This window comes from Balaenoptera ricei, chromosome 13, assembly GCF_028023285.1.
Source record: "Balaenoptera ricei isolate mBalRic1 chromosome 13, mBalRic1.hap2, whole genome shotgun sequence".
Taxonomy (NCBI): Eukaryota; Metazoa; Chordata; class Mammalia; order Artiodactyla; family Balaenopteridae; genus Balaenoptera; species Balaenoptera ricei.
Genome location: NC_082651.1, coordinates 9,650,646 through 9,663,629, shown reverse-complemented (window position 1 = coordinate 9,663,629; position 12,984 = coordinate 9,650,646). Strand labels below are relative to the sequence as shown.

The 12,984-nt window shown below is 40.9% G+C and overlaps 1 protein-coding gene across 1 annotated transcript in view; it reads left to right on the top strand.

Moving 5' to 3' along the window:
• The window catches only part of VWA3B (von Willebrand factor A domain containing 3B), a 210,705-nt gene that overhangs the window by 99,727 nt on the left and 97,994 nt on the right, over nucleotides 1-12,984 (top strand). Inside the window, exons 10-12 of the mRNA XM_059942767.1 lie at nucleotides 3,306-3,460; nucleotides 8,438-8,576; nucleotides 9,648-9,779. Coding sequence (XP_059798750.1) covers nucleotides 3,306-3,460; nucleotides 8,438-8,576; nucleotides 9,648-9,779 — 426 coding nt within the window. The remainder of the gene's footprint in view (nucleotides 1-3,305; nucleotides 3,461-8,437; nucleotides 8,577-9,647; nucleotides 9,780-12,984) is intronic.

Here is a 12,984-nt window from a genome sequence, read left to right as displayed (position 1 = left end):
TCTCTCTCCTCACACCTCCAACACCTCCTCCTCCCCACCAGCTCTTAGCAGAAGACCTTGCTTCGCAGGTCACTGAACACTGAAGTGAACATTTGCCTCCATGTTACAAATCCCCAAGGCATCTGCACCTGTACGCTCTACCCCTGTTTCTTCTAGGACGGCTGAATTGTCCTCACCAACCAACCCTTCCATGTGTGCACTGACCCCTATCCCCTCTTTCATCCATTCTCCCCCTTTCTAGTCTGTGTCATTCATATTGTCCTCATTTCTAGATCTTTCCTGTCAGCATAAAAACATGGCGGTACGTCTCCCATCTTAAAAATACAATTCTTTGACCCCCATCTTTGTCTCTGGCTCTGCCTCTTTTGCCATATTCCTCTGTTCATTTTTGGAACCCAATGCCTCAATAGTTTTGTCAATTCTTTTTCTCTCATTCCATAGTTCTCCCATGCTCTCTTGAATATACTCCAATCAGGCAAAGGTCTCACTCTTTCCGAGGATCCCTGAATTGCTAAATTCAGAGGTTAATTCTCAGTCTCTTTCTTACTTGACCTCTTATCACCAGTTGCTATTGTTGGTTACTTCCATGAAATTCTTTTGCTTGCAGAAAATACACTGTCTTGTTTTTCTGCCTAGCTCACTGGCTAATCTTTTTTTTTTTTTTTTTTTTTAAATCAGAGAATTTTATGAAACATTTTATTTTTAAAAAAAATTTTTATTGGAGTATAGTTGCTTTACAATGTTGTGTTAGTTTCTACTGTACAGCAAAGTGAATCAGCTATATGTATACATATATCCCCTCTTTTTTGGATTTCCTTCTCGTTTAGGTCACCCCGGAGCACTGAGTAGAGTTTCCTGTGCTATACAGCTGTTCTCATTAGCTACCTATTTTATACATAGTATCAATTGTGTATAAATGTCAATCCCCATCTCCCAATTCATCCTGGCTAATCTTTCTCAGTCTTCCTTGTTATTTCTTTCTCATTTTCCCAATCTCTATCTGCCGAAGGGCCTCAAGGCGCAGTCCCTGGACCTCTACTCTGTCTGCTCTCATTCTCTGGATGACCTCATCCAGCCCCGTGGCTTTTAATACTGTGTGTGTGCTGGTGACTTCCAACTTTAAATCTCCAGCCCTGAGTCCTTCCCTGACCTTTGCCGGACTACTTGCCATGTTACTGGGATGTCTAATAGGCATCTGGAACCTAACACATCAGACACTGAATCCCCATCTTTCCCTTCAAGGCTGCTCTCCCATAATCTTCCTCCCATCAATTTATTGCCACTCCACTTTTTTAGTTCTTTGGGCCAAAAACCTGGGAGTCATTCCTGACTCCCCTCTTTTATCTCATACCCACATCTGACCTCTCATTAAATCCTGTCAGTTCTACCTTCATAATATATCTGTAACTCAGAATCTGGCCACTTCTCACTATTCCTACCCCTGGTCCAAGCCGCCTCACTGACCTCCTGACTCTGCCCTTGACTATCTAGTCTATTCTCATCAGAGTATCCACAGTTATCCTTTAAAATGAAAAAAGGGGGCTTCCCTGGTGGCGCAGTGGTTAAGAATCCACCTGCTAATACAGGGGACACAGGTTCAAGCCCTGGTCTGGGAGGATCCCACATGCCGCGGAGGAACTAAGCCAGTGCGCCACAACTACCGACCCTGTGTTCTAGAGCCCGCGAGCCACAACTACTGAGGCCGCGTGCCACAAATACTGAAGCCCGCGCCCCTAGAGCCCGGGCTCCGCGACAAGCCACTGCAACAAGAAGCCCACGCACCATTCACTGAAACTAAAGCCTGCGCACAGCAACAAAGACCCAACGCAGCCATAAATAAAAAAAAAAAAAAAAAATTTTTTTTAAAAACCTGAAAACTATTTAGAAAAGAAACTTTTAAATTGTGAGTAAGATAAGTATAAATTGTGTCATTTTTCTAAGAGAATAGATCTGGAAAGTTCTCATCACAAGAAAAAAATTGTAACTGTGGGGTGATGAATGTTAACTAAACTTATCGTGGTGATCATTTCCCCGTATATCCATGTATCAAATCATTATGTTGTACACCTAAAACTAATAAAATGTTAAATGTCAATTGTATCTCAATTTAAAAACATTGTGTCGCTTCTTATGTTAAGGCCCTTGGATGGTTCCTTTTTTCATTCAGAGGACAAGCCAGAATCATTTCCATCAGTGAGCAAGCTTTACAGCATCTGCTTCCTGGTCCTCCTTCTCCTATTTCTCTGGCTTCATCTTGCTCTTTCCCTCACTCACTATGTTTTGGCTACACTGCCCTTCCTAAAAGTCTACAGACATGCTAGGCAAACACTTACCTAAGGGCTTTTGTCCTTGCTGTGTCCTCAGACTCCCCCCAGACCTACAAAGGGCCACACTCTTTGTTCCCTCAGGTTTCACTCATATTTCGTCTTCTCTTTGAGGCTTTCCCTTCTAGGTTTTAACTTGCCCCTTCCCCTCCCCTGTCGCTCAGCATTTGCTCTTCTCCTTCCTTGCCTTATTTGTCTCCACAGCGTTTGTCATCCTCTGACCTGCTAGATGAGTATTGGTTTATCATCTGGCTCTTTTCCTGTCATGTGAGCTCCATGAAGGCAGGGATTTTGGTCTTCTTTTATGGATTGTATTCCTGGTGCCTAGAACAGGGCCTGGCAGAGTGGTGCTTGATGCATTTATAAACTGGTTGGATGAGTGATAGAGACAGTCCTTGGGAAAGCTCTCTTTGTGGGAAGACTTGTCCTTGGGCCAGTTCCGTATGTCCAGGAAGGACACTAGATGTGGCATGGGGTTCTTTACTACTTTTCTTCGTTTGGGACTGGGAGTAACAGTGGAAAGATGCTTGGGGTGTCTTAAGTCCCACCTCCTCTAGATCTCCCTGACCCTCTAGACCATTGTGAACTCCTTCTTCTTTGCCAGAACTTGCCCAATCATTACTGTCTCAACCCAGGACCAGGTACTGGGTGCTAGTGTTCTACATTGCTACTTTCTGTGTGTTTGTATATGTAGGTGTGTGCCTGTGTGTGTGTTTAGAATCTCCCTGCTGGAAACATTAGCTTCTCTGGGCACAAATGGGATTTCCCGTGTCTTTCTGACCGTCATTCACGACATCCAGCGCAGGGCTCCATATGGAGTAGGCCCCGGTAATATGTTTGGTTGAACCAACTGTTGAATGATTTTATGGTGGGAGTGAGTGCTAGGAGCTGTATAAATAAGGCAGAGGTGGAGGTGCCATCTGGGGACTTTTCTTCTTTGAATGGTTTCTGAGTGGCTTCTGTCCTATGTCTTTTCCTTAGGAAACCAACAAGAAGACAGTGCATGCGAAATACTGCAGCAGATTTGTCCATGCTCCCTGGAAGGATGGGAGCTTGGTCCACGTCTGCATTACCAAGGAGAAGTACACATGGTACAGTGAGAGAATTCATGCAGTCCTGGCCCGGATCCAGAGGAGGTTGGTGTATTGCATGAGGATACATTGCATGATCCAGTCTCTCTTGAAATTCAAGTCTGCTTGAGCTCTTGGTAAAGCTCAACCAAGAGAAATGGCCAATAAGCATTGTTATGTCAAGGTTGCCATCCGATGGTTTGCTGTTGGCCTCATTGTTCATAACCAAAGGGGATGTTTGGATGCAGATTCTGAGCTGCCTTGATGCCAGTGCAGACTCTGAAAAACAGCAAACAAAGATGTAGTTATCACGTTGATTGTGCGTCACTGTAGGAGGCAAAGGAGCACTTCTGCTTATGTCTTGCATTTTTTGTGGGCCTCAGGTGTACAGCAGACTGTATGACACCTGTCCTCTGTACTCTTTTTTTTTTTTTAAATTAATTAATCTATTTATTTATTTATTTATTTATGGCTGTGTTGGGTCTTCGTTTCTGTGCGAGGACTTTCTCTAGTTGCAGCAAGCGGGGGCCACTCTTCATCGCGGTGCACAGGCCTCTCACTGTCGCGGCCTCTCTTGTTGCGGAGCACAGGCTCCAGACGCGCAGGCTCAGTAATTGTGGCTCACGGGCCTAGTTGCTCCGTGGCATGTGGGATCTTCCCAGACCAGGGCTCGAACCCGTGTCCCCTGCATTGGCAGGCGGATTCTCAACCACTGCGCCACCAGGGAAGCCCCTGTACTCTTGAATATTACCTTTCAAGGCAACTGTTACAATGTTGTGAAACATTTATATGCAATGGAATAATATGTATATATACATATTAGAAATCTGCTAAAAATAACTTCATGTGGTCCCTCTCAACCCTGCTGGTTCTTAAAATATGGTAATGCTCATAAGAGTCTAGTGTGCTAGGCTGTGACCTCAACATCAGCTCCGTGGGGTGACCTAGCTCAATGCTTTCATCTCGCTGATGCCAAGGGAGGTGCTCTAGATGATGCTCTAGAACATGAAGACCACGTGCATTTAGGTGCATGGGCCCTAAGGTCAGATAGAGCTGGATTCTAATCCCAGTCTGCTATTTTCTGTGACCCTGGGCAGGTTAGTCAGTGTCTTTGTGCATCAGCTTTCTCATTTATAAAGCAGGAATGATAATGCCATTTACAAATGTGTTCTGTGGATTAGATTAGATACTAAGTCTAATGAGTTTAGGCTAGTACCCAGCCTGTAGTAGTCACTTGCAATCAGAGCTTTTTCCCTCCTTCCATGTTTTCTGTTATAAACGACAAGCTGCAGACACCTGTCTCCCCCCATATATACTCTGCAGAGCCCCAGTTTCTCAAAACCCAGCTGGTGATGGGTTACTCAGAAAAAGTAATCCTTGCTTCTGGAGTCTTCTGTGCTTATGGTTTTGGGATTGACTCCATAAGGAGAGTAGTTTGGATTTCAAATCTGGGGAAAAGGAAGCTGCTTAGAAGACACCCCACCTGGCAGCTTCTGGGTCTGTTTGTCCCTCTCCTCCCACCAGGTATCAAGGGTTGCTGGGAAGGTTTCTCTCCTCTTGTATTTTCTGGAAGACTTCATGGAGAATTAGTATCATCTCCCCTTTAAATGTTCATGGAATTCACCATTGAAGCCATCTGGGCCTAGAGTTTTTCTTTGTGGGAAGGTTTTTGTTTTTTGTTTTTAACTCTGCATTCAATTTCTTTATACATAGAGCTGATATTGGTCATTTATGTCATCTTTATTTTCTAAGTCTGACTGGAGGTTATCCATCCTATCAATCTTTTCAAAGAACTGGCTTTTGGTTTCACTGTTGTTGTTGTTGTTTTGTTTTGTTTTGTTTCTCTGTAGGGTTTTCTCCTTTCTATGCCATTGATTTCTACTCTTATCTTTATTATTTCCTTCTTTCTCTTTACTTTGGGTTTAAGTTTTTTAAGATAGATACTTAGATCACTGATCTTGACCTACCTTTCTAATATAAACATTTAATTTTATAAATTTCCCTCTGAGTGGTGCTTTAGCTGTCTCTCACAAATTTTGATATGTTATATTTCATTTCATTCATCTCAAAACATTTTCTAATTTCCCCTTTGATTTCTTCTTTGACCAAAGGGTTACTTCCCAAGTATTTGTGAATTTTTCCTGATAGCTTTTAATTTCAATGTGGACAGAGAAATACTGTATGATTTCAGTTCTTATAAATCTGTTGAGATCTGTTTTGTGGCCCAGAATATGAAGAAAAACCACTTTTGTTGGGTGGAGTATACTTTGAATATCTCAGCTCAAGTTGGTTGATAGTATTATTCAAATCTTCCATATTATTACTGATTTTCTGCTTAATTGTTCTATAAATTATTGAGAGAAGAGTGTTAGAATCTCCAACTATAGTTGTGTATTTGTCCAATTTTTCTTTCAGTTCTAAAATTTTTTCTTCATGTAATTTGAAGCTCGATTAGCCAATACATGTACATTTAGTGTTGTTAGGTCCTCTTGATGAATCAACTCCCTTATTGTTATGAAATGTCCCTTTTTATCTTTGGTAATATTCTTTGTTATGGAATCTGCTTTGTCTAATATCAATATAGCTACTCTGGCTTTCTTTTGTTATTTTCTGCAGGATTTTTCTTTTTTCTGTCCTTTTACCTTTACCTATATGTATCTTATATTGAAATAGGCTTCTTGTCAACAGAATATGTAAGGATATTATTTTTAATCCAATCGGACAATCTCTGCTTTTCATTGGAGTGTTTAAGATCATTTATATTTAATGTGATTATTGATTTAGTTGGATTTAAACCTAAGATCTTGCTATTTGTTTTCTATTTGTTCCACCTGTTCTTTGTTCCCTTTTTACTCTTATTCTGCCTACTTTTGTTTGAATATTTTTTATGATTCCATTTATCCCCACTATTGGCTTGTTAACTCTACCTCTTTGTTTTGTTTTGTTGTGGTGTGACTACTTTAGCATTTACAATATACATCTTTAACTTATCACAGTCTTGCTTCACGTACATCATGAAAGTGTTCAGCTTCCATTCCCTTTCTGACTTGTCTATTGCTGTCCTACACTTTACTTCCACATATGCTATAAACCCAAAATACATTATAAACAATCAATTGTCTTGTAAACAGATTTAAAATGAGAATAAGTGTTATTTTGTATTTATTCACATATTTTTGATTTCTGTTGCTCTTTACTCTTTTTGTATAGATCCTAGCACAGGTCTGTTGGTGATGCATTCTCTCAGCTGTTTTAGTCTGAAAAACTCTTGAATTTACTTTTATTTTTGGAAGGTATTTTTGCTAAGTATTGAATTCTAGGTTTACAGTTTTATCTTTTAATACTTTAAAAATCGTTCCCCATTCTTTTTGGCTTGCATGATGAGAAGTCACCTATTATTCCTATGTTGTCTCTGGTTCCTTTTAAGATTTTTTTCTTTATCACTAAATTTCAGCCATTATATTATGATGTGTCGTGGTGTTGTTGTTGTTGTTGTTTTCTTTCTATTTGGGTTCTTTGAGCTTCTTGGATCTGTGGGTGTATTGTTTTCATCAAAACTGGAAACATTTGATTGTATTTCTTCAAATATTTTGCTGTCCCCTTTTCCCCCTCCTTAGTGTCTAATTACACATGTGTTAGACTCCTAGATATTGTTCCATGGGTTGCTTATTCTGTTATATTTTTTTAACCTTTTTCTCTCAGTGTTTTATTTTGAATTGTTTACTATTACTATGTCTTTCTTAAAATTCCCTGGTCTTTTCTTCTGCTAGTGTCTACTTCACTGTTAATAGCATGCAGTGTATTTTTCATTTCAATCATTGTATATCTCTAGATGTTTTCTCAGAGGATTTTTTTTTAGATCTTCCATTCCTCTCCTCATTCTGTTCCTACTTTACCTTCTTGAACATATGGATTATGTTTACAATAGCTGCGTAACATCCTTTTTTGCAAATTCTATCATCTGTGTCATTTTGAGGTATGTTTCTTTTGATCTGTCTTTCTTCTGGTTATGGGTCATATTTTCCTGCTTCTCTGTGTGCCTGGTAATTTTCTACTGGATGCCAGATATTTTGAATTCTACATTGTTGGGTACTGGATTTTGATGCATTTTTTATGTGTGTTCTGTGATGCAGTTGTTACTTGGAATGCAGTAAGTTACTCTGGGGCTTGCTTTTAAGTTATGTCAGCATAGGTGCAGGGGAGCCTTTCGTTCAGGACTAATTTGGTCCTATTATTAAGGCAATACCCTTGTGAGGACTCTACTTGAGGCCACATGCATTATGGAGGCTTTTGCACTCTGGCTGATTGGAAGATGAACTATTTCCAGACTTGTGTGAGCTCTGAGGGGTTGGTCCATCTATTACTTTTTTGGTGATTTATTCCCTGGCTTCAGTAGTTTCTTCACACACATGCCCTGATCATGACTTAGCCAAAATCTCCAGGGCACCCTTCTGCAGATATCTGGAGCACATTGTCTCTCCCTTTCAATCTCTCTTTCCATCCCTCTCTGACGCTCTTTCTCTCCTATGCAGTGATCTCCTCTTCAGTGTTTTGCCCTGTAAAGTCTAGTTGACTGGGCCTTGCTGAACTCTGAACTCAGTTTCAAATATTTTTTTTATCTGCCCCACCCTCTCCCCCAGGGTTTGCCTGCAACCATGAATTTAATCTACATCCTGTGATGGGATCCTGAGCCTGGACCACAGAAGCAGTCCTGCTTACATGACCACCTAGTGCTTGGTTATTACTGGGATCTGGGGTTGCTTGATTCTCTCCATAAGCTTCATTGAAGCTTCAGGAATGTGCTGGCATTACTAGCTTGACTGCAGTCAGCAGGGTTAGAAGAATAAATGGTGTGAAGTCATAGCTAAAGGCCTCAAAAATATCAGATGACTGGAAGTAATTTACTTTTGGCTTTGGAGCCCAGTATTGGATTTATTTTTCTGTCCTATTGATTTTCCTCTGTAGAGGTATCGTTAAGTTCTTAGGAAGATGCTCTGAGTGCCACAGGCTCTAACCATTCCCTTTCAACTATTTCCTGCCTAGGATTAAACGGCTACAGGATGGGAGTCAAGTCCTTTTTGGAAAAGTGCCTAGTGATTGTGTCTACATTCTCATTGACACGTCTCACTCAATGAAGGGGAAACTGGACCTGGTGAAGAACAAGATCATCCAGCTCATACAGGTGAGATGGAGCTGTCGGGATCAAGCACCTGGGGGCCTGAGTATCATGAGTGCATCTCCGCCAGTCAACACCTGTAGTGGTTATGAGAGATGCACAGGCCAGGCTTGCACTCAGAAATCACAGAAAAGCCACTTCAGAAAAAGGCTCCCTTTTGCCAGTGAGAGCATCATCAGTTCTTTGCAAGCAGACCCTTCCTTCTGTGGGTCCTTCCTACAACATATACGGGTTGCTAAGGAAATTGCTACGTCCATTGCCCCAGGTTTTCTCTATCCTGGAATCTGTGGTGCGCACACGCCTCCATTGTTTTCCAGATACTCTTCAGCTTGGCATGCTTATTTTAATTACCAGTGCGTGTTAGGGATGCTGCATGCACTGGCCCCAGAACTAATGTGCGGGAAGAGCGTGGGCTGATGGTCAGGAGCTTCTGGTCCTCATTCCACCTGTGCTGCCTCTGAGTTGTACTACCCAAAGCAGGCTGCTAACACTCCCTAACTCCTAGTTTCCACACATATAAATGGCTATCAGAGGACTGTCATGACTTGGTAGTCTTGACGTGAGTATGAACCATAGAAAACAATGGCAGGGAGTGTTTGACAAATACAAAATAGAATTTTTAATTTGATGAACTTCTACTGGAGAAACATGAGCTGATGGATGGAAGCCAAGTGAATAAATCTGTAACCAAATAATAGCTTTACCAAAAAGATGTTGACCAAAGCGATAACACTGTTTTGGATTCTTTTAAGCGTTTAGTGTGCATATTCGGTATACCATTAATGTCAGTATTAAACACAAGATTTAATATCACATTATACATATAAACTTATACATATATGTGATATATATATATATGTTTATACATACATTTGTAAATGTTTAATAGCCAACCTGTGTGTAAATTTTATTTAAATGCCTTTTGAACTAGGAAAGATTTTCTCTATTGAATATAATTTTTAGCTTCTAGAACTGAAAAGAGATATCAAACGATTAAAATGTATCAAACCATGATCTGTCCTAATCTTTTCTCACACATAAGTGGTTTCATGGCTAAATAATAATTGTCTCTTACAGGAGCAGCTGAAGTATAAAAGGAAATTCAATTTTGTGCAGTTTGATGCTCAAGCCGTTGCTTGGCGGGAAAAACTTGTTGAAATTGATGAGGATAATTTGAAAGGGGCCCAGGCCTGGGTTAGAGACATTAAGGTAAGAAGGAGGCTGGGTCTGGGAGAAGAAGGATAGAGATCAGGATAGAAATGCTTGAGAAAGTGCTTTGAACGCCAAGGATAGCCATGGCTTCACACAGACGTTCATTTTGCTTACAGACGTCATGTTAATTCAATCTTTTCTGTCAATATCTAACATTTAGATAAACTTCTATTGACAGCACTGCTCTTGGCTCAAGTCTCAGCACTTTTATGAAAACGAATTTCAAAATATAATTTTTTTTTACTTAAACATTCATATTTGTTTCTTCTGACGCTTCATTCTTGCTTCAAATGATATATTACAGCTGTTTTTAACAGTGGACTTTGTTCAAAAGTAATGAACCTGTGGAAACATACAGTACAGTGTGAATGGTAAGGGCTGAAAGCAAGGAGAGAGACAGGGCAGCAGGATATCGTAAGAAGGTGAAATACTTTCTTCAGGCCTGCATTTTACTTGGAGAACTTTAAAGCTGCTGCTCTTGGCATTTACACAGACTACTGGGGAGAATTTGCCTTTCCTCAAATTTTCTCTTGTCTTGAACTTAATTTTAAAAGTTCTTTTTCTAGAACCACATAGCATTCCAGATATTTAAGATATACTAAAACTGAGATCAAGAGTTATTCTGAGAAGTCCAATATGGATCGCAAGTATCTTTAAAATAGTTCAGTGCCTGAGTTTAGAGTCCTGGATTTGGCAGGAAGCCGCACATGGGTGTTAGTGAAGCTCCCTGAATATTAACCAAGCAGAACTTGCACTGTCATTGGGATGTTCTGGAGTTCCCCTGGGATTTGTTTTTTAAAAATGGAAGGGGGGGGGTGGGAATTCCCTGGCAGTCCAGTGGTTAGGAGTCGCGCTTTCACTGCCAAAGGCCCAGGTTCGATCCCTGGTTAGGGAACTAAGATCCCACAAGCTGCGCAGCATGGCCAAATAAATAAATAAAATAAAAATGGGAGGAGGAAATCTATAAGAAATATTAATGCCTGTAAAATTTTGTCCTAACTGGCTACCTTATGCTGGGAAAGAATATTAAATTCATAATCAATTTGTTAAATGTCCAGGATTATCCATTGAAGTTCCTTGGGACATATGTTGTCTTCTTTTACAGTAGGAAATATCTTAATTCAGAGCCCACTAACTTAGAGTTTGTGATAGCAAGATATTATATATGTAATCTCATTGGGTAAAAACATAAGTGGGTTCTGCTTTGTGTAAAAATCACTGATGAATAGTATCAGCCATCTAAGTGGCTAAAAATATGTCAGATCATTTTTTTGTAAAGTGTGATTCTGCTCTCTTCAAAAGTCTTCATTGAAGAACCCTTGCTTGCTTGCTGAATGTGCAAAATTCATTTTCAAGAAGACCAGATTCCTCTATTATTCTTTGGACTAGTTTGGTCCAGGAATCAACCCAGTAAGTTCAGGACAACACTCAGACGTTCTGAGCCTGCCGTGTGCTGGTGTCACAGAGCAGTGGTCAGCTGGCATAGCCAGTCCTTGGGTCAGAGAATTTAAAAAATTTTAGTTATTGTTATTTTTAAGTTCTAAAAGTTCCATTTGGTTCTCCTTCTTGTCTTTTTTTTTCTCTGATGAGACCTTCTTTTTCTTTGCTGATGCATTTCGGTTTTCATTTGTTTCAAGATTGTTGGTAATTGCTAGCTCAAGTATTTTTTTCATGGCTAATCTAAAATTTTTGTCGAATAATTCTAACATATTTGTCTTCTTGCTGTTGGTGTCTATTATCTTTTTTATTTCAGGTTGAGAGCTTCCTGGTTCTTGGTACGATGGACTGATTATCAATTGAATCCTAGACATTTTTGTTTTATGTTATGAGACTCTGGATATTCTTCTAGCCTTCTATTTAGTTGGCTCTGTCTCACACTGCTCTGTCAGAGGGATGGGTGGGCCCTGCCTCATACTTCCAGGTGCAGGCTGAAGTTCAGGTTCCCCACTCGAACTCTGTTGACACCTGATGGGGAGGAGCACCTTGTTACTGCTGGGTGGAAGTGGACATCATTGAGCAGGGAGGACATGGTACAGTTGGTGGGGATGAAAGTCCCAGCTCACTACTTGGCTTTCTTGTATACCACTCTGGCAGAAGTGTTAGGTGATTTATTTTATTTATCCTGCTTGGTGTTATCTGACCTTCTTGGGTCCGTGGGGTTATGTCTGTCATTGTTTTTGGAAAATTCTCAGCCATTATTTTTTTTTCAAATATTTCTTCTGTCCTGTTTTCCCTCTTCTCCTATGTTTCCAATTAAGCATATATCAGACCATTTGATACTGTTCCACAGCTCTCTGATGCTCTTTTCTGTTTTGATTTGCTCTTTTTTCTCTTTGTATTTTTTTTAAAATTTATTTATTTTATTTATTTATGGCTGTGTTGGGTCTTCGTTTCTGCGCGAGGGCTTTCTCTAGTTGTGGCAAGCGGGGGCCACTCCTCATTGCTGTGCGCGGGCCTCTCACTGTCGTGGCCTCTCTTGTTGCGGAGCACAGGCTCCAGACACGCAGACTCAGTACTCATGGCTCACGGGCCCAGTTGCTCCGCGGCATGTGGGATCTTCCCAGACCAGGGCTCTAACCCGTGTCCCCTGCATTGGCAGGCAGATTCTCAACCACTGCGCCACCAGGGAAGCCCTCTCTTTGTATTTTAATTTGGGTAATTCCTATTCCTCTATCTTCACGTTCACTAGTTCTTTCCTTGGCTGTTTTGAACCTACAGTCATTCCTCTGTATCTATAGGGTCCTCATTCATGGATTCAACCAACCCCAGATGGAAATTTTTTGTTTAATTCCAGAAAGTTCCAAAAACCAAAACTTGAATTTGCTGCACGCTGACAACTATTTACATAGCATTTGAACTGTATTAGGTATTATACATAACCTAGAGAAGATTTAAAGTATATGGGAGGATGGGACTTCCCTGGTGGCGCAGTGGTTAAGAATCCGCCTGCCAATGCAAGGGACATGGGTTCGAGCCCTGGTCCGGAAAGATCCCACATTCCGTGAAGCAACTAAGCCCGTGCGCCACAAGTACTGAGCCTGCGCGCCTAGAGCCTGTGCTCCGCAACAAGAGAAGCCACCGCAATGAGAAGCCCGCGCACCAAAACGAAGAGTAGCCCCCGCTCGCCGCAACTAGAGAAAGCTCGCGTGCAGCAACGAAGGCCCAATGCAGCCAAAAATAAATAAATAAATAAATTTATTTA